This window comes from Glandiceps talaboti, chromosome 9 (genome assembly GCF_964340395.1).
Source record: "Glandiceps talaboti chromosome 9, keGlaTala1.1, whole genome shotgun sequence".
NCBI classification, from domain to species: domain Eukaryota; kingdom Metazoa; phylum Hemichordata; class Enteropneusta; family Spengelidae; genus Glandiceps; species Glandiceps talaboti.
In genome coordinates, this window is record NC_135557.1 from 6,192,517 (window position 1) to 6,211,873 (window position 19,357).

General features: G+C 36.6%; 1 protein-coding gene across 1 annotated transcript; it reads right to left on the bottom strand.

The window, feature by feature from the left end:
* Positions 1 to 307: 307 nt before the first annotated feature.
* On the bottom strand, positions 308 to 1,108 carry LOC144440453 (monocarboxylate transporter 12-like). Its single transcript, XM_078129824.1, has one exon. The coding sequence runs from the start codon at positions 1,106 to 1,108 to the stop codon at positions 308 to 310; it is 801 nt and encodes a 266-aa protein (XP_077985950.1).
* Positions 1,109 to 19,357: the final 18,249 nt, after the last annotated feature.

The window sequence follows — 19,357 nt, forward strand, 5'->3', positions numbered from 1 at the left end:
CAGTCGTTTTGTGTTAGTGTATGTTAATTGATGACTCCCAAGGTATTTCTTTATCCAGTGTGTATGATTGGCATTAATCATTTCAAACACTACAATTCTATGCAGGGCATATAATTCGAAATCGAGGTCAAACAGGTAGACATAGTGCATCCCAAAAATATCAGTGTTAACATGTTGTTAAATAGCATTGAGTTGTCTCGAGCTCCAATGAACAAAAACACCTATGTTGGAGGTTGGGGAGCTGGTGCACTGTGACCAATATCTGGGCCATGGACTAGTAGGGGGCACATGCGTGTTCTTCAAATGTTTACTCACCACCTATAAATGGACCAATTAGTCCTCCTATGCCACAAAAAGGAGAACTTACAGATAAACCTGCAGTCAGATTGGTTGAACCTACAACATCTTTGATTGTCTGTTCAAGTAGGCCTAAGAAGATTCCGCCAAACAACCCCAAAAATGCTGCGTTGACGCTGTATTTCAGGTACGTGTCACCCAGTGGACTCAGCAGACTAGTTAATCCTACGAAAACGTGAGCCCATCCATACAGTCGTACACTTGTTAGTGCACGAAATTTGAAATGTAAGATAACAGGATTTATTAGTCTGCCCACGATCCCCATGATACCAAATATGGACACAACAAGGGCAATTTCACTATTAGATCCGAGGTTCTGTGACTGCGCACGTGCAAAGGTATGCGGTGGTATTCCAGGAAAAGCAACTCCAACGCCAAGAAACATAGCCGCAAGTGATAAAAGTGTTAAAGTTGGATATCTGGTAAGTAAGCTACAGTCACAGACGTCACAGATCTTCTGTACAGTGGTTTGTTTGTTGGTAGATCTTTGATTGTCATCTTGATTGGTCAAAATGTCATCAACACTTTCAGTCCCTTGCATCATCGCGTCCACCTTTGAGGTTCGGATGTTCGGATTTCTAATGAATGCCCCACAGACACATACGTTGGCATTGGTGGCAGCAAATATGATACATGCTCCACGCCATCCATACCAGTCTATCAGTAACTGCCACAGGGGTGTAAATGCAAATGCTCCTGTTCCTGTACCAATGCTTACCAGTGCATTTGCAATTACATACCTTGTTTTCATGTAGAAAGGAATTACCCCAAACAACGGACTCAAAACAAAACCATAACCACAGCCTGTGTGTATGAAAATCATGACTATTACATTATTTGTCGTAACATTGTGTGTTGTAGTGCTTTGTTGTTAGTGCTCACGATTAGCAGTCGGGAGGTCATGGGTTCGAATTGCACTGGAAACAAGAATGATGCATGTACCACACTGTATTGAAATGTGCATTCTTAAGATATAGCTTAAATTACTGAAAACCGTTAATTATGCAAATTACACATTAAAAGAAAAAGTCATGTAGAAAAATTTCACAGGGCATGTATACATATATAGTATTCATGTATTATCAATTATTTAACATTGTCGTATACTGTTTAAACATTGTGTTCAAGTATGAAAAGGTATAGGTAAAGTCATTATTGGAATTTGTCCAGTAAATCTCTCTCTGGCTTCCCTTTCAATAAATTAGTTTAGTGTTTGGCATGCGCTCTTGCTTGTCTTTTGTAAGATTTTGACATGTAAATGTTGTAAATTTCTCCACAGACACCAAACTTTGTTAATACACAAAGGCTTGGTTCTAGATCGAGGCTAGGTTTTCTTAGCATAGATACATGTACCCAATTATATGGAATTTGAAGCTTGCATTCTAAAGATATGGCATATATACTAAAAACCAATAGTTATGTAAATTACTCATATTACAATTAAGAGCTATATCAACAAACCTCATGGGACATATGCGCATTTGTATGGGTGATATATATAACGGATTATATCAAATTTGAAGCCTGCATTCTTCAGCCATAACCTAATTACCAAAGATCATTACTAATACTTGTGCAAATAACTTTCTGAAACTAAATACTCTGCCAATATACCTTCTATATTTATTTTAATTACATGACCTACCAATTAATAATCCAAAACTGAAGTACAAAAACTCAAGGTTTGGTGCAAAGGCAGACAGTACGAATCCAAGAGAAGATAATATACCTCCAATTACTACTGTACATCGATAACCTATCTTCTTCACAGTGATGTTAGCAACAATACGGAAGCGTATTAGTGCCAAGTTGTAAGGAAAAAAATAAAATTTAAAATCTCGTAATTACGAGATTTCAATTCTCGTAATTACGACTTTTTCCTCGTAATTACGACTTTTTTCTCGTAATTACGAGTTTTCAATTCTCGTAATTACGACTTTTTTTCTCGTAATTACGAGTTTTCAATTCTCGTAATTACGACTTTTCGATTCTCGTAATTACGACTTTTCAATTCTCGTAATTACGACTTTTTGATTCTCGTAATTACGACTTTTTGATTCTCGTAATTACGACTTTTTGATGATACATGTGGTAAGCCAACAACAGTTAGTAGCAAGTCAGTTATCACACTGAGCGCGGAATTTAGGAGTGAACCATTTGAGTTTTGGGATTCCCAAGGTCCATATTTAGAAGGGGGCCCTCTCATTATCAAATATGTAGTATTGTTTTGTTTTTGGTTTGCTGCGGAGGAATGGAGTTAGAGGTAACATGGAAAATATAAGCAATCACATCAAAATAGTCACAGCCTTAAAATTCGGAAAGTAACTTGTTTTTATGCCATTTTCTTCGCCCCCCCCCCCTCCATCAAGTAACTTTACCCTTATATAGTACTACATTCTAAGCGCTTTCAACGAAGTGCATAAAACGTATTTGGAGCTTGCGCCTTGCTGATCAAAAATAGGTCACATGCTGCCATTCATGGTGATAAAACATCGTAAGACGCCACATGTTTTATACGAACATGAACTTTACTAATATATACATGTTTTAGATTTTCATAATAATCGCAGGTTTAATTCTCCGAGTCGTAATTACGAGAATCGTTCTAAACTTTTTGATTCTCGTAATTACGACTTTTTAATTCTCGTAATTACGACTTTTCGATTCTCGTAATTACGACTTTTCGATTCTCGTAATTACGACTTTTCTATTCTCGTAATTACGACTTTTCGATTCTCGTAATTACGACTTTTTGATTCTCGTAATTACGACTTTTCGATTCTCGTAATTACGACTTTTCGATTCTCGTAATTACGACTTTTCGATTCTCGTAATTACGACTTTTTGATTCTCGTAATTACGACTTTTCGATTCTCGTAATTACGACTTTTTCGATTCTCGTAATTACGACTTTTTAATTCTCGTAATTACGACTTTTTAATTCTCGTAATTACGACTTTTTGATTCTCGTAATTACGACTTTTCGATTCTCGTAATTACGACTTTTCGATTCTCGTAATTACGACTTTTCGATTCTCGTAATTACGACTATTTGATTGTCGTAATGACGACTTTTTGATTGTCGTAATTATGAAATTATGATTTTTTATTGTTTGTTATTTTTCAATTTTTGAATTGTTCAGACACGAATCTTATAATTTTGATGTACTAAGCAAATGTACTATAGAGTGTTTGACACGGTAACCGGTTTGTATGATTTGATTGCGTTTTTCGTTTCTTTAAAAAAAACTCGAGTGCATTAAAACAGCGAAGAATATTCTTTCATTATATATCGGCAAAATGAATCAATAATGGATTTGAAATTGAAGAAAATAGTATTTACCATCTGATATTTGGTAAAATTCACAACTTTAGTTTAGAATTTTCTTCATTAAGGGTAAATCAGATTTATACGGTTTTGAAATTTAAAATTCAATAACGTGGCACCGTAGGTCGTTCGATCAATTTTGAAAATGTGTGGAGACCTTTTCCACGGTTGATAAATACTTGAATACTAGTATATGTATTTGGTATGGTATAATAATATTGGTTTGAGGGTCAGTTAGCCAAATGACCGGTTTGTCGAGGTTATTGACCCTGGTATATCAGGGTGTTTATAGTAGGAAGGCATTGGCGAGACGTCCCCAGATAGAAACTTTATTGATCCTTCTTTTAAGACGTTTCGGACCGGCCGTTAGGTCCTTCATCAGTCGTAATCCTGTCTTGTATTGGACAGTTTCCCTACATCTTCATCATTGGATATAAGTTGGAGTTGTGTCCGAAATTCAGCAGAATATCTATATGTTTAATATTGGACTCCAATTATTTGAACAAATTCTTTGCTGATGAAGAATTCTTGTTGTTCTGGAATTCTTGTTTTGTGTTTATTATTTGGCTAAGTTCATTGACAGATTGCCTGTTTAAACATTGCAGTGAACCTACTAACTTCTTGTTGCATCCAGTATATGTGTGTACATATGTGCACACGTTATTTCATTGCCATTTCTTTTTTTAACCTATAGGTGTTATGTAATTTCACTGGACTTATATTAGAGTGTTCAGTTCACCTTAAATGTACTTACTACCCGATGATCGGGTGTTGTTGAGAACTCAGCTGTTGCTTATAACATGAACTTAAAATGGCAGTGTGATTTTTCCAGTTAGATATCAACTTACCGGAGAATTGCGACGTAATTACGAGAATCGAAATGTCTTTACGATTCTCGTAATTACGAGATTCAAAAAGTCGTAATTACGAGAATCGAAAAGTCGTAATTACGAGAATTGAAAACTCGTAATTACGAGAAAAAAGGCGTAATTACGAGAATCGAAAAGTCGTAATTACGAGAATTGAAAACTCGTAATTACGAGTAAAAAGTCGTAATTACGAGAAAAAAGTCGTAATTACGAGAATCGAAAAGTCGTAATTACGAGAATTGAAAACTCGTAATTACGAGAAAAAAGTCGTAATTACGAGAAAAAAGTCGTAATTACGAGAATCGAAAAGTCGTAATTACGAGAATTGAAAACTCGTAATTACGAGAAAAAAGTCGTAATTACGAGAAAAAAGTCGTAATTACGAGAATTGAAATCTCGTAATTACGAGATTTTAAAGTTTATTTTTTTCCTTACAACTTGGCACTAATACGCTTCCGTAGCAACAGGACCTGGGTATGGAAAGAGATACAAAGGCAGGCAAGATGGGAATGCTATAACAATATTATTGGACTAGAAGAGTTATCTGGTCTAATGGATATCTAAGTTAGCTGATAACAATTGAAAGTGGGTCACACTATGTAATTGGCAAGTTGTTAGGCTACTATCACAGTGTGAATGTAATGTGGAGGTGGGGGATTTTTGCCGACATCCGGTATTTCCATAAGTAAGCCCATCCATCTGCATTGAATGAATATATGCAAATATACCAACATTGAAAAAAAAACAGATAAAAACTGATCTGCCTTCCATTAGGGTTACTGTTCCCATACAGTTTCTCCCCATGCCACGCCATTGCAGTATACATAATGCTTCATTAATTACATAGGTCATTGTATATCAGATAATTCGGCATACACTGTTCAGATGCACTAGAAATTAGATTTACATCGCCTTACCGAATGCCATTCGGGCAAACATAGCCACTGAAAGAATCCATGACGTCCGAGCTGACCCCGCATTGAAATACCTCTGTATTTCTACAAATAGAGGTCCTAAGGACTGGTAGGTCCCGTGTATGAACATACAGCCAACGTGACAACAAAATACCAGGAGCCATCCATAAATACCACCATCCTTTTCCCTGGTTGCCCTTCTTTCATCTGTCCCCTTCATTATCATATAATAACTACTAAAACCAGGGTCTCCAAGTTCGTAGACGTCGTTAGAATAGACACTACAATGTACCATACAACATACAATTTAGGTCAGGCCAGGGGGAGTCACTCTAAATTCACATATTTGTATGTTGCAGTAAACTCTATTTATCAGTTTATTGCCCAGCCCACTTCTGAAATCAAATAATGTATTAGCTTTCTTTAGTGTTGGAAAAGATAACTTTTTTGTGTATACCATACTAGACACACTTTATCAAAAAAAACGTCTCTGGCTAAACGATAAATCGTTTCACACAACTCTATTACGAAGATACGCTCGGTGATCATAAATAAAAGCTTCAACAGCGGTACATACCGTGACAGCTCGTTAAAGAATCCGACGACACGTACACAAACACAGCAACTCTTCTCTTAGACAGCAATTGTAGAATTATACAACCAGAAAAGCATTCATAGATATGAAGTAACAAGTAATCATGTAAGCGTACACGATAGTGACCCAGTTGTTTACATTGACGGGAAACGCTCGATAGCAATGACTATTTAACCTTGTTCTAACTGCCAGACCTTCGGGCTCTCTTCAGATACAACAAGCAACCAAAGGTCACTTTGCCCTTGAAAGGCGAAATGGAAGGCATTTAGCCCGAGGACTAGATAAAGTTATCTCCAGCATTCAAAGATCCCCTCTGACAATTAGCACACAAACAAACAAATAAACAAACAAACATGCTCCTAAGATGATGTATAGAAAGCACAGAAGATACTCCCCCCATTGATATTTCAAAATAATAGTTTATATTGGTTTTGATGGAGGTAATCATTAATAACCCTCAAAATGATAAATGTTAACGTACTTTTTTCTTGTTCAGCTCATTCAACTGAATAAAACAACCTACCTTATGTGCATTAGATCATGTTATTTAAAAAATGCAACTGCAGCACTGGTTTATATGTCATTTTAGGGGAAAATGTCGATGTTATCAGAAATCGGCTATTTAAAGTCTCCAGATATCGTTGACATTGTTTGTTTGCATAATTTGCTAGATATTCAAAGTAAACACATTTTGTTTGTTTAGAAACATACTCTAGCAATCGCATAACAATGTTAATGTATTGGTTACATATGTAGATGTGGTGTACTAAGCACAAAGGAAGACTTCTTATCCCTACCCTATTTTTATTCTAGAATATTTCGTTAGAAAGAAAATATCATATCTTTTCCAAATATATAATGGATAATAAATTCCTTGCTTGCTTGTGTCGTATGTAAGACATTGTGTTGCCCCTATCCCCAACCTTATATAATTTGAAATCGAGGCCAAACAGGTAGTGCATCCCAGAATTTCTAATGTTAACATTTTGTTTCTCAGTTAGTAGACCCCAATGAACAAAAGAAATACCTATGTTGGAGATTTGGAAGGGGGGGGTGCACGGTAACCCATCTGGCTAATTCCTTCAGAAGACAAAAAAAATGATTTATTCATGCATATTCAGCTTGGGGAAATATTGTGAATGCATTAAACCGGAATTTGCGAATGACAATGTCTCCACCCTCACCAAACTCATTATTACCAAAGCCATTAGACGTACTAGTGACGTACATATATGCATGCATTACCAAGGGCTAGACTCCCACCATTGCACCTAATTACAGGGAGCAATGTGACCTTCGCCCGGCTTCGGTCTGTTATATTAGAATTCGAAGACCGCCCTAAGGTCTAGCAGCAAGATTATAAGAACTTGACCGGGTTCACTATGTGCGACGATGACGAAAGGCTGTCTCATTTGCATATATCGATGAACATATCGTCTCCTCGATGAAGCAAAATAGTTGACCAAGACATCATAAGCATGAGAAAACTAATTTACATATAGAGCTATCTGAATGTAAAAAGATGATCTGACAGCAATCGGTCGGCAGGTCCGCTCTCTGTTTGCTGTTAAAAATAATCCAAATTCAAAGTACAAAGAAAGCAATCACGGTGCAATGCAATAACAGTGATTTAGTTTATGTACTGGAGAACGTTCGGTGTATTAGTTGAGGTGTATTTTTAATATTACAAATGGAATGCAAAAATAATATATATACATATACATATATATATATATATATATATATATATATATATATTTATATATACATATTCATATATATATTTATATATATATATATATATAGGTTTGGTGGTTCTGTAACTCGGAGTTTCACGCATAGTGCGATCATCAGACAACACAGCATTGATAATATATCATATATATATATATATATATATATATATATATATATATATATATATATATAACTCGGTGAGTATCAATCTGCTAGACAGTGCTCTATACCGCAGTGGCAGAGTGCTCTGCCACTGCGGTATAGAGCACTGTCTTAGCCGATTGATACTCACCGAGTTACATACGCTCCTCATCCAAGTCGAGCACTCTACTCAACCAGCTACCAGACCCAGAATGGAACAGCCACGAAAACTATATATATATATATATATATATATATATATATATATGGACATATCTCGACGTTAACTGTGTGTTTGAGAACCTTAAAGAATTCATCTTCAGAGCCAGGTGAAATTGTGACGCAATGCAAATGATGTTCAGTACCTGTTTACGAAGATGTGACAATTAGGATGGTGATATATATAGCTTTAGATGCTGCCATTGTTTGCCAAGTGACTTTGGTGTACTTATTGTGAAAGAGGTCGAACAGTTCATTTAGATGAGATGACATCTGAATAAAGTAAGGTCATATCAGGTCAACCTTATGGTAGTGAGGGCTTAAGCAGAACTTCTAAGATTACACAGTGTTGGTCTGTGCATTGACATTCCAATGTATATCTAGGGAATCATATTACAGTGAACCCATTGTCGTAAAAGACACCCTCGACGTTGCGTCAACAGAAAGAATATATTCTGGCTGGCGAGAATGCACTGAACCAAACAGAACGAACTAAAGAAGTTGAATATTTCTGTAATTTTCACATTTCAAATTATAGTATAATTATGTAAGTTTCTCAAACTTGTCTGAATAATGCAACATATTTCCAAAATATGACGTCAGAAGAACGTCTGGCAATAAAATTTCAACTTTTCGTGATGTAAAGATTGATACAGGATCAGTTCCTACAGTCCGTACACATACATGTATAACATATTTGCCGACACATGAACACTTTACATGCACCGTACAAATTTATTTGTACACAAGTTTTAAATCATTTCAAGTTTGGTTGTATATTTTACGTGAAAATTAAATGGCGGATTGAAACAAGTGTCAAAATCAACATCACAGTTAGCCTTTATAGGTGAATTGTAATGATACGTAGTCTAGGCATAAGTAATGAGTTGCAAGATGGAATCCGTTCTATGTAGTTAGCCTATCTAGATTTGACCGACTAACTCTATTACACTAGATAGGTTCAGATGTATGTTTGTGTTCTATACACGTAGAGTCATAGTCACGTGATTTGAAGGCACTCCACGCGTTTACGTCAGACGTTGCTACGTCAAAAGGGCGCTCTACACGTAACTGTAAATACATGTCATGGTTTTATAATGTTTCTTCTTTTAAAAGTCGTGCGTTTTATGCTGACGTTCGGAAATGTTACTGTAAACAAATTACTGAGTTTTTAGTTTGGGTACGTATACCGGGTACTTACATAAACCAGATTTAAACTGAATGCCTTCCGTAAGGGCAAACTTTTAGATTGGTATTCCTTCACGCCTTGTTGCAATTGTGTGCTACCCATGACATGTGACATTGTTCATCTATTAGGTACTATACCAATAACATATTGTGTTGTTTCAAGCAATATGAACCCACTTTTAGCCGGCCATACACATGTACGTACCAAATTATATTGAATTTGAAATGTGCATTCTTAAGATACAGCCTAATTACCGAAAAGTACAACCGTGGAGTTTCTCCCCAATCGCATTGTAAGCAACGCAGAATTATGAAACGATTATCAGAACTCAAAGTTAACGAAAATGCCCCTTTATCGCACAGTGGCGTTCCCCTCATGGGCTACATCCCAGATCTGGGCCCCCTCAGGGTCTACTGTCCAGATATGGGTCCCCCTAAGGGGCTACAGTCCAGATCTGGGTCCTTATATATCTATATACAAATTATATTGTGGGTGCCGGCATACACATAATAATATTTTATTTTCACATATAGATTATAATGGAACTTATTAGTATAGCCAGATAATCTACAGAGGCAGAAAAAAAAACAACTCTCGGAAATGTGGTCCCCTGTTATGAAGTATTCGTAAATGTCATGGCAGTGAAAGGGAAGTATCAATGTGGACATGTGGTATACTGTTTCTTATCAAAAGTTCAAAGGTCACGATAGAAATAACCAATAATGTCTTCTACTAAGGGACTATCGCACAATGGCACACAAGCTCAATACAATGACCTTTGTTCGTGTAGGCCAAAAGCCCCCCCCCCTCCCCCAACCTACGTTCACAAATGTGACGTCGACACGTTAATATGACGTCACCATGATGAAAATTGTAGCGGTTACATCACTACAATCGATGCTATGCAAAAACGTAGTAAGCACATCAAACCCAGAACTGTATATCGTATTAGCAGTTAAATGTGAATCATCATCTCAGTAATAAATAAAGAACCTGCTTATTGTTGAATGTGTTATTTTTACTAACTTTGGTTTGAAGTGCGAAAATGAAGTTCAGCAATTGCAATGATGCCAGATCCCCTCCTCAATTTTGGCAAATTTAGTAAGAAGAGTTAGAATCAATAATTGATCCAACTGAGTTCTGCGTGAGTATATAGCTAGAAAGGGGAGGTGGAGGAACGTGTGATGTGTCTCTCCTCAACATACATGTATTTCCAAACAGATTCAACAAACTGCAGGGCACCATTCCAGCTCTCTGCCTACTAATGTATATCCTGTGTGTGACGTGTACAGCTAACGCTGACGTCACTTTGTCAGGTGTTAGTTGATATTTGGAATCACCCAATTACCCCCAAGGATATGATGACAACCTGGAAAAAGTCTGGAATATTGAAGTACCATCTGGATATCGCATTAGTCTCTTTTCTCCGAATTCGATCTGCAGGTGACAGAAAACTGCGAATACGATTCAGTGCAGGTCAGTTGGGAAAGGTTCATTGCAGAATTTGATATTTTCAACCCGGAGAAGATCCATGCCATTAACCCCACAGTCGTAAATAACATCTATGTCATAATTGGAGATTGATGTGAGCAATTTAGTTTATCTCATCTATAGTCATGGCTCAATGTGGACGAGCACGTTTAATTACATTTCGAGCATTCTGAGCAATAAATGTATACGCGTGGCAATAGAGGCTATCACAGCCTACCTACTTTCGCTAAACTGTCTATCTGTTTCGACCATTTGGCATTTGCAACATTTGATCCAATACCCCAGTATAGTACGACCTCAACGGTTGCCGATGACTATCACTGGCTACATTCGCCGTTCGTAGCAATTGTTTAGCAACCGTTAAGGGGGTACCGTACATGGCGACCGGACTTAAAACTATAGCAAGCATAATGGCACATTTCCTACAATGCACCGTTGAAGGGCGAACGTTAATTTGAATCATTCTGTTATCACCTAGAGCTAGAGAGATTTTGAATTACTTATGTTTATATCATGGCCGGGTAATTTCTCCAGCCCCAGTTGAACCTAAATTTTGGTCGGGGAATGTATTCTCAGCAGTTCACGTTTATAAAACCATTTATTGCGCAACCAGCAAAAATTATGTTCAGTTCTAGTACTATAAAGTACCGCGATCCTTCAACACTTTTGCATAATTTGGTTGATTAGGTAACTGCAAATAGTGAAGAAATCACAAGACTCTGTGGGAGAAAGGACGAAAATTTACCAAACCCACTTGTAGACCTTATTGTTTGGTCTCCTAGCAACCGTATGAGAGTGATATTTCGTTCTGACTACTCAAACCCTGAGAAATACATCAAAGCACATTACTATGCAGAAGGTAAGATTATGTTAAACAATGTTAGGAGTTTCACACCTCTTGAAACAATGATGGTCACACAAAGCTACATTCTAACAATTTCCATTTCCCTTAATACATCGCTCCAGAGTCTAGCCTGCCATATACCCTAAGGTTTAGCAGGCGAACTTCGACCGTTTTTGACACTAAAATTTTTTGCGATTTTAGAGACTTCGGCTTGTAATTGTTCTTAGCCACAAATTTTACGACTTATTAAGCCTTTTGCACTGTATATGTACAGTAGAGTATTTTAGTCACTACTTATTTTCACATTTTTGGTTTCCAGCGAAAATAAGTCCAGATTGACCACAGTATATCAAGCCAGATCTGCCAAATTTTAAACTTCGCTATGGAGAGGGCGCTCAATACATGTACACTTGGTGACTCAATGTAAGGATAACGAGATGCGTGCAGCTTGTTCCCCTTTTACTAAGGCCAAACAAATAATGTTTCTCGTCCTCGCGGGCGTCATCTAAAATCACGTGTGTCACCCTTTTTTTATTTCATTTTGCCGTTTTCGCCAACATCTACTTTCCGTATCGATGGTGAAACCAAACTGTTTGAGAAGTAGAGATGAGAGGCTGTAAAACAAACAGTTTCCAATGCATGTATTTTACTTTCAGAGTTAAATAAATGTTTAGTAATCGTTCAGGGCAGCTTCAGTGGTAACATCATGTATGTGATAGTGTAATTGTTGATGAGTCAGTATGCTTCCCCAACCAACACTCCCACTCAAAATATGGAGGGAGAAAAACGTGTAATTAGATTCCTTACGATGAACTCAGGATGGTTATGTTTGCTATGGACTGAACTACTTATTAAGATAATTTGCATCAGGAAACTAATAGCGCTCTTGAAGGATCTGTATGGACGCTCCCTGTGCCTTTGACCCTCTGGTTAGTTTGGCCCAATTCCAGTAGTATGGCACCGGCGTTACTATATACAATATCAACTGCTGAAACCATTTTTCTATTCACTACAAGGTGGGTACGTATCAATTGTCAGGGTTGGAGTCTGCGATTCATTTATTTCATGTTAACGATCAACAGGTTGGTTGGTTGGTTGGTTGGTTGGTTGGTCGATTGATTGATTGATTTATTGATTGATTGATTGATTGATTGATTGATTGATTGATTGATTGATCGATCGATCGATCGAGACGGATCGAAATTTGTGATCGATCGATCGAATCCGCCCTTTCGTTTCCATGGTATCAGAAAAAATATTAACAAATTGAATATATCATATTGTGCACTCTAGTGTAACAATTCTCTTTGAAATGTATGTTTACATTATGGTCTTTGTATTCCTGTGAAGTAGAATGTTGACTTTAATAAAGGAAGCAAGCTGAGATACTCATGAAGTACTTGTTAACATAATGTCAAATAAAGACAACAATTATCTCATTGTCTTGTGAATATATCCGGATCAGTGAGTAATCTAAACCGAGAACACGAGGATTACACTTCACACTTGATGTGATGACACCTGACTGACAGATACAATGAGAAGATCTTGCGACTCGAAGGACTGTCAAGTGTTTGTATCCTGACGATGTGAAAAAAAGAATACCACTTGAAGGTAAGAATGGACCGTCAGACACGAGATCATGGAGACAGAAAGAGGAGGAGGAATACAAATGATTATTGGTGTGTGAGAGAGAGAGAGAGAGAGAGAGAGAGAGAGAGAGAGAGAGAGAGAGAGAGAGAGAGAGAGAGAGAGAGAGCGAGAGAGAGAGAGCGAGAGAGAGAGAGAGAGCGAGAGAGAGAGAGAGAGAGAGAGAGAGTATGATTAACATGAAGCTCAGTCAAGTTGTGTTTAGCACAATGGTGTGATATGTCACCATATACTCATACACTTCAGTCACTGATACACCTGACTGAAAGAAAGAAACACAGTTACTCGAGTGAATTGATGCACATTTATTGCAACGAATAGAACACATAAAGTTTTAAATCGTACAGAGAAAGATAATTTTAAACAACATGAAATTGAAAATAAAAGCTAAGACTGTTTCATATATCATATTAACATGATATGTATTAACACCTTTAACTAGACACAAAATCTACCCTTAAATGTGTACGGGATCAACCAGTATCAAGTTGGTTTCATTTTCTAGAATATTAATCCATCCTTGATCCAGGAATCCCTTGTCCAAGGTAGATATGTCATCTTAAATACATCATGTATTAAAACAATTCACCATACACCGCATTATGGTAGGGGAAAAAAATCCCTGGTCCAAGGTAAACATTTAGGTATATCGTATCAACACATCTTGTATACTGTACGTACAAACATCATCTAAGCAACATTATTTCAAATATCAAATCCGATATCACAGTTTGGTTAATAAAGCCAATATGGACAGTATAATAAATTCATAACAATACAAGTTTATACTGTACTAGTATCCAAAACACATTATTTAGTATTTTACACCAATCAAACATCTAGTAAAAGTTAAAAATTGCCCAGTAACAAAACAATGTGCACATACACTGATATGTACAATTACCACTATGATAATGTTATTACGACAATAAAAATGCTTTATCTTATCCATAATATATTTGGTCATATTACAATGATTTACATCTAAACACTTAGCTACTACACATATACAGCGTCAACAGGAATGCAAGCTTCAAATTTCACATAATTTGGTGTATGTAATTAGTATCAGAAAAAAATGTGTGCTATAAATAGATGGTCTAATTTAAACTAAATAAAAATAGCAACGATTTACACCTAGCTTTGTTTACAACAAAGTAATGAAATATAGGACTAGGTGCAGTGCATATAAAATGATTGACAATGAATTTCTAAATCAATCCTTGGTTTAAACTCACTGGCTATAGAAACCTTACCAAGTGGTATCCTATAGTGTTGTTACTGAAACAGTATAACAATAGTTGAACACCCTTCCCTAAGCAAACAGACAGACAGACAGACAGACAGACAGGCAGACAGACAGACAGACAGACAAAAACACAAACAAAAAGTATAGTATGTATACTGCTAGCTGTGACATCTTACTGTTATTCATATCAGACACTTTCTTATCAGTCATAATTTAATAAAATCCATTGACTTGATTAACGTCACAAACAACTCTGAAATTGTACAAGTAAACTCTATACGTAACTACTACAATACTCAATCACTTTATGAGAAGAGTTTTAACACCAACACAGATTACTACTTTTTATAGGTTTTCCTGGTTAACATTTTTACGTGACCATTTATATTGATAAGTTTAAATTCACACATTGACGACAATCATTACAGAATAGATCAATTGACAATTTGGACTAGTGGTGCAAAATATAACCCAATTTTGATAGTCAATACAACTGTACTGAGACAATTAGTGATATATACATACTCTTTGTTCACATTTTTATACGATATGGTATGTATGTATGTATGTATGTATGTATGTATGTATGTATGTATGTATGTGCGTGCGTGCGTGCGTGCGTGCGTGCGTGCGTGCGTGCGTGCGTGTGTGTGTGTGTTGTGATTGAATTAAAGTAAAACGTGTTTGTTATAAAATGATCAAACATGGTAGTGATTTGTGTAGTTGAAATGTAAAATGATCTAGGTGATATTTGTAATATGAAGTATTTTTGTTATAAAATTGGATTCAAGATACTTTAGCTATAAATTCAACAATTGGTATTTTATTGGTTTCCAAATAAAGAAATGTTCACGACAAATCTCTATATATGTGGGTAGGTTTAAAATGTGACTTTGTTTTTTTTTATAAATAGATAAAATATAAGTAAAAAAATTAAATCTGGCTGTGGTATTTCTATACTTATTCAGCCGATCAAGTCAAGAATAGTGCTTTTATTTCTAGTATGACTACGCCCTTGGCAACAGCTACACGCCAAACAAACGCTCCAAAGTGGTGGGTATTCAAGTGAATAAACATAGATAAAAAAGATGCAAGTATGTCGAGTAACTAAGGTTACATTCATAGAAATACTAAAATATCATTTGCTATTGCACATCTAAAACACTGATGAATAATCGTGCAAGTGAATAAGCATCGAAAACAGAGTTCCAAAATTGGGCATAGCAGCCATGGCTATATGACCACAATGGTGACCAAACCACACCAACAATAATGTTGGTTTCCAATCTGTTTACAAAAGCTAAATTGGGGCATGTCTTTAAGCCCTTCAAAACTGTGTACCACAGTGACTCTAATTCTTACCCAAATTCTGCAGTTGTGCTACCACGCCGTTTGCGACATTTTCCTTGTATGTTTTGAGAATAAATGCCAGACTTCTTAATTTATTTTAAGGTTTTATAAACTGTCACCTGTTAATAAAGTGCTAACCATAAACGCCATGGATATCAGAGCTCCTTGTAGAGAGTTAAACAGTATGACGAAGAAACTCAGTGCTACATTATCAATGAAAGTTTCAACCAAAGCAAGACACCAACTCAGACCCGTTATGATGAATAACTTCAAACATAGAATAACCTGCTTCCTCCATCCGCCTACACTGCCGTTGTTAACACTAGTCGAGTTACTTCTAATGGCCTTGATGACAAGGATACCACAGATGCTGTTGAAGATCATAATAACGCCGATTGGAGCAACGAAAAATGCTAACAATGCAATGCTGTTACGAATCCAACAAACGTTGTCAGTACCATACTCGATCCTAAAGTCTATACATTCACATGTATCTATGGCAACTAGTAGCCCAACTACCATGGCAGGTAGACCCCAACCTATCACTAAGTAAGCTATCAAAAACCTTCTTCCTTGACTTACGTATAATGACTTCTTAACGGAACGAAAGGTGCGACACATATCAAAACTAATGATTGCCATCCAACAGAAAGATGTTAGCCAGGTGTAGTGAAGGGAAACAGCCAATGGGAAACACACCTCAGAAATGTCACCAATTGCCATGCCAAATAGTAGAAGACACTGCGCAATTAGCAATGATACGACAAGATTAAAAATCAGTTTCTTAGGGAAGGTATGCATTCGTTTTATTATACAGTAAATAATTGCATTTGCAAGAAGACAGCAGATAGATAGTGCTGAACAAGCTATAGTAAGCCAAACCAACCACATTTTAACAATATCACTGTCAACATTCATCTCTGGAATGCACACATAGGCATATAGGTCAACCGAAACATAAAATTCAACAGTTTTGTAAATGGAATCCTCGAAAAGATACACTAACGTGTGGCCCTCAATTTTGTACTCGGAAACATTGAGACGTAAAACTTCAGTATCGTTGCATGCAGATATTAAGTCACCATTTGTTGAATTCAACACTGAATTCATATTGGAACTCAAATTACTCGATTTGTCCCCAGCAGTGAAAACATCGACACATTGCAACAGAAAGGGGTCAAAAACGCATTTGTTCGGACATAAAATTTGTTGTGATCTTTCACTTGTCGACTTGTCGAGATCTAACAAAACTTCAACACGTGTTTCCTCAAATGTCGGCATATCAAAGAGAATTGTCAAGGTGTAAGCGTTCCAAGAGAACCCAGGTTGTAATTCCCCTGTTGTGGTTCCACATGTAACAAAATATTCGCCATTGCAAATTGCACAATGAATATTTTGGTAAACATATGTAATACCTTCCAAATACTTTGCTACTTCAACTAACGAAAAGTGTGATTTGCACAGTGCTGTCTGAAATAGACGTTGTGCATCACTGCTGTTAATTGAAGAATTGCACTCACTGATGATATGTGGACTACATAGTCTCACATTTGAGGTGGAATTCCCCCTCAATACAGGTCGAATATAGCATTCTGAAGAATTGTATATCATATTTGCTACATCTAGAACTTGCCAAAAACTCATATTTATTACTTCGGATACTAGTTCGTATAGCTTTAGACTACCAAACAACCTGCACTGCCATTGTGCTTTCCATATTTCCATATCTTGTTCAGTCACACCATTACACACTGCACAGAATATATTACGGAATACTGTTCCATCTGGACCAGTAACAGGTACGACTCGTAGGGAGTATTCTGAAAAGAAGTACAAAAATACACATAAGTCTTCGAAAGACAGAGCTAAGCAAGTATTCCAATGTTTAATCTGTCTCTGGTATTCATGGTTTATGCTACAAGTCATTTAAACAGATTATTTCGTAAAATATAATCTAATGGGGAAATAATATATTTCTACTGAAAAAAAAAATGGTAGAAGCATGATATGTACACAGTTTTATCAAATTGGATCATACATACATACATACATACATACATACATACATACATACATACATACATACACACACATACATACATACATACATACATACATACATACATACATACATACATACACACATACGTACGTACGTACGTACGTACGTACATACAGACACATACATACATACATACATACATACATACATACATACATACACACATACATACATACATACATACATACATACATACATACATACATACATACATACATACACAAATTGACAGACAGACAGACAGACAGACAGACTGCAATACATACCTTCATCACTAATAGGAGAAATACACTGATTACGAATGTTGTCATCCCGCCAGTTTTGTGGACATCTTTGCTTCATTGTTACACCTCCATCACGGGTGTGAACACAAACGTCCGTTGGGTGGAACATATTTGTTGTACTTTTAGCTGAATGCTGTTGGTCCTGGGGCACATGAGTAGAACTATTTAGTGATGAACCCAAACATAACTCTACGTAGTCATAGCAACAGTCTCCCATTGTTAAGCAATAAGCATCACAATGGCAGCTCCATGTTCCATATGCAGGTGGACCTTGAAATACGGTGCCGTTACAGATGGGTTGACCTGATTGAGAACTGCAGGAGTCAAGTCGACGTTCAGTGTAACTATCAAAGCATGCAGCCGTTAAGGCGAACGAACCAAAGTAGTCATTGTAGGAATCGTAAAAATTGAATCTGTTGAAGCTATTGTTATACCAATCATATTCTAAAAAGTTATTGTCATCATGACCACTGTCGTCAGAATTATTCTGGTCGATTTCGAATCCCGACAAATCAATTTCATCAAGGCTGCTGTCTGAGATATCAGACTTATCAAGACTATCGCTATCACTTTGACTTGAACGACATGTTGACACGATTGTCATGACAACGATTGTACATAACCACCAGTACCTCAATGGTTGCATCGTGTGTGGCTGGTAAGGACTGAAATGAGAGAAAAAGACGAAATCGTGAGACAAACCACAAGTAGTGAAAAAACACAGGTTTTGTATTTGTTAACCTTATATCATGCTGATAATATACATTCAGACGCTTGTTTGGCCAGCTTCTACTATGATGTTTGTCATGATTGGTAAGATTTGGTGAATCTGTTTTGAAATTCATAATACCCCATACACACAACCCAAGTTGAATGAGTTCAAACCAAAATGTTGGTTGTATACATTGGTCATTTTACGTCATACCCTGGACATTCTGTCTTATACCAAGGTCAATTCTCATTCATACCCTGGTCATTTTCCGTCACTTCATACAAGTAATCGGAGCCACGTCAAACGCTCCGGTCAAACACACGCTGTCTGTTACATGTGTGTATCTGTAAACTCGTATTCTCCAAA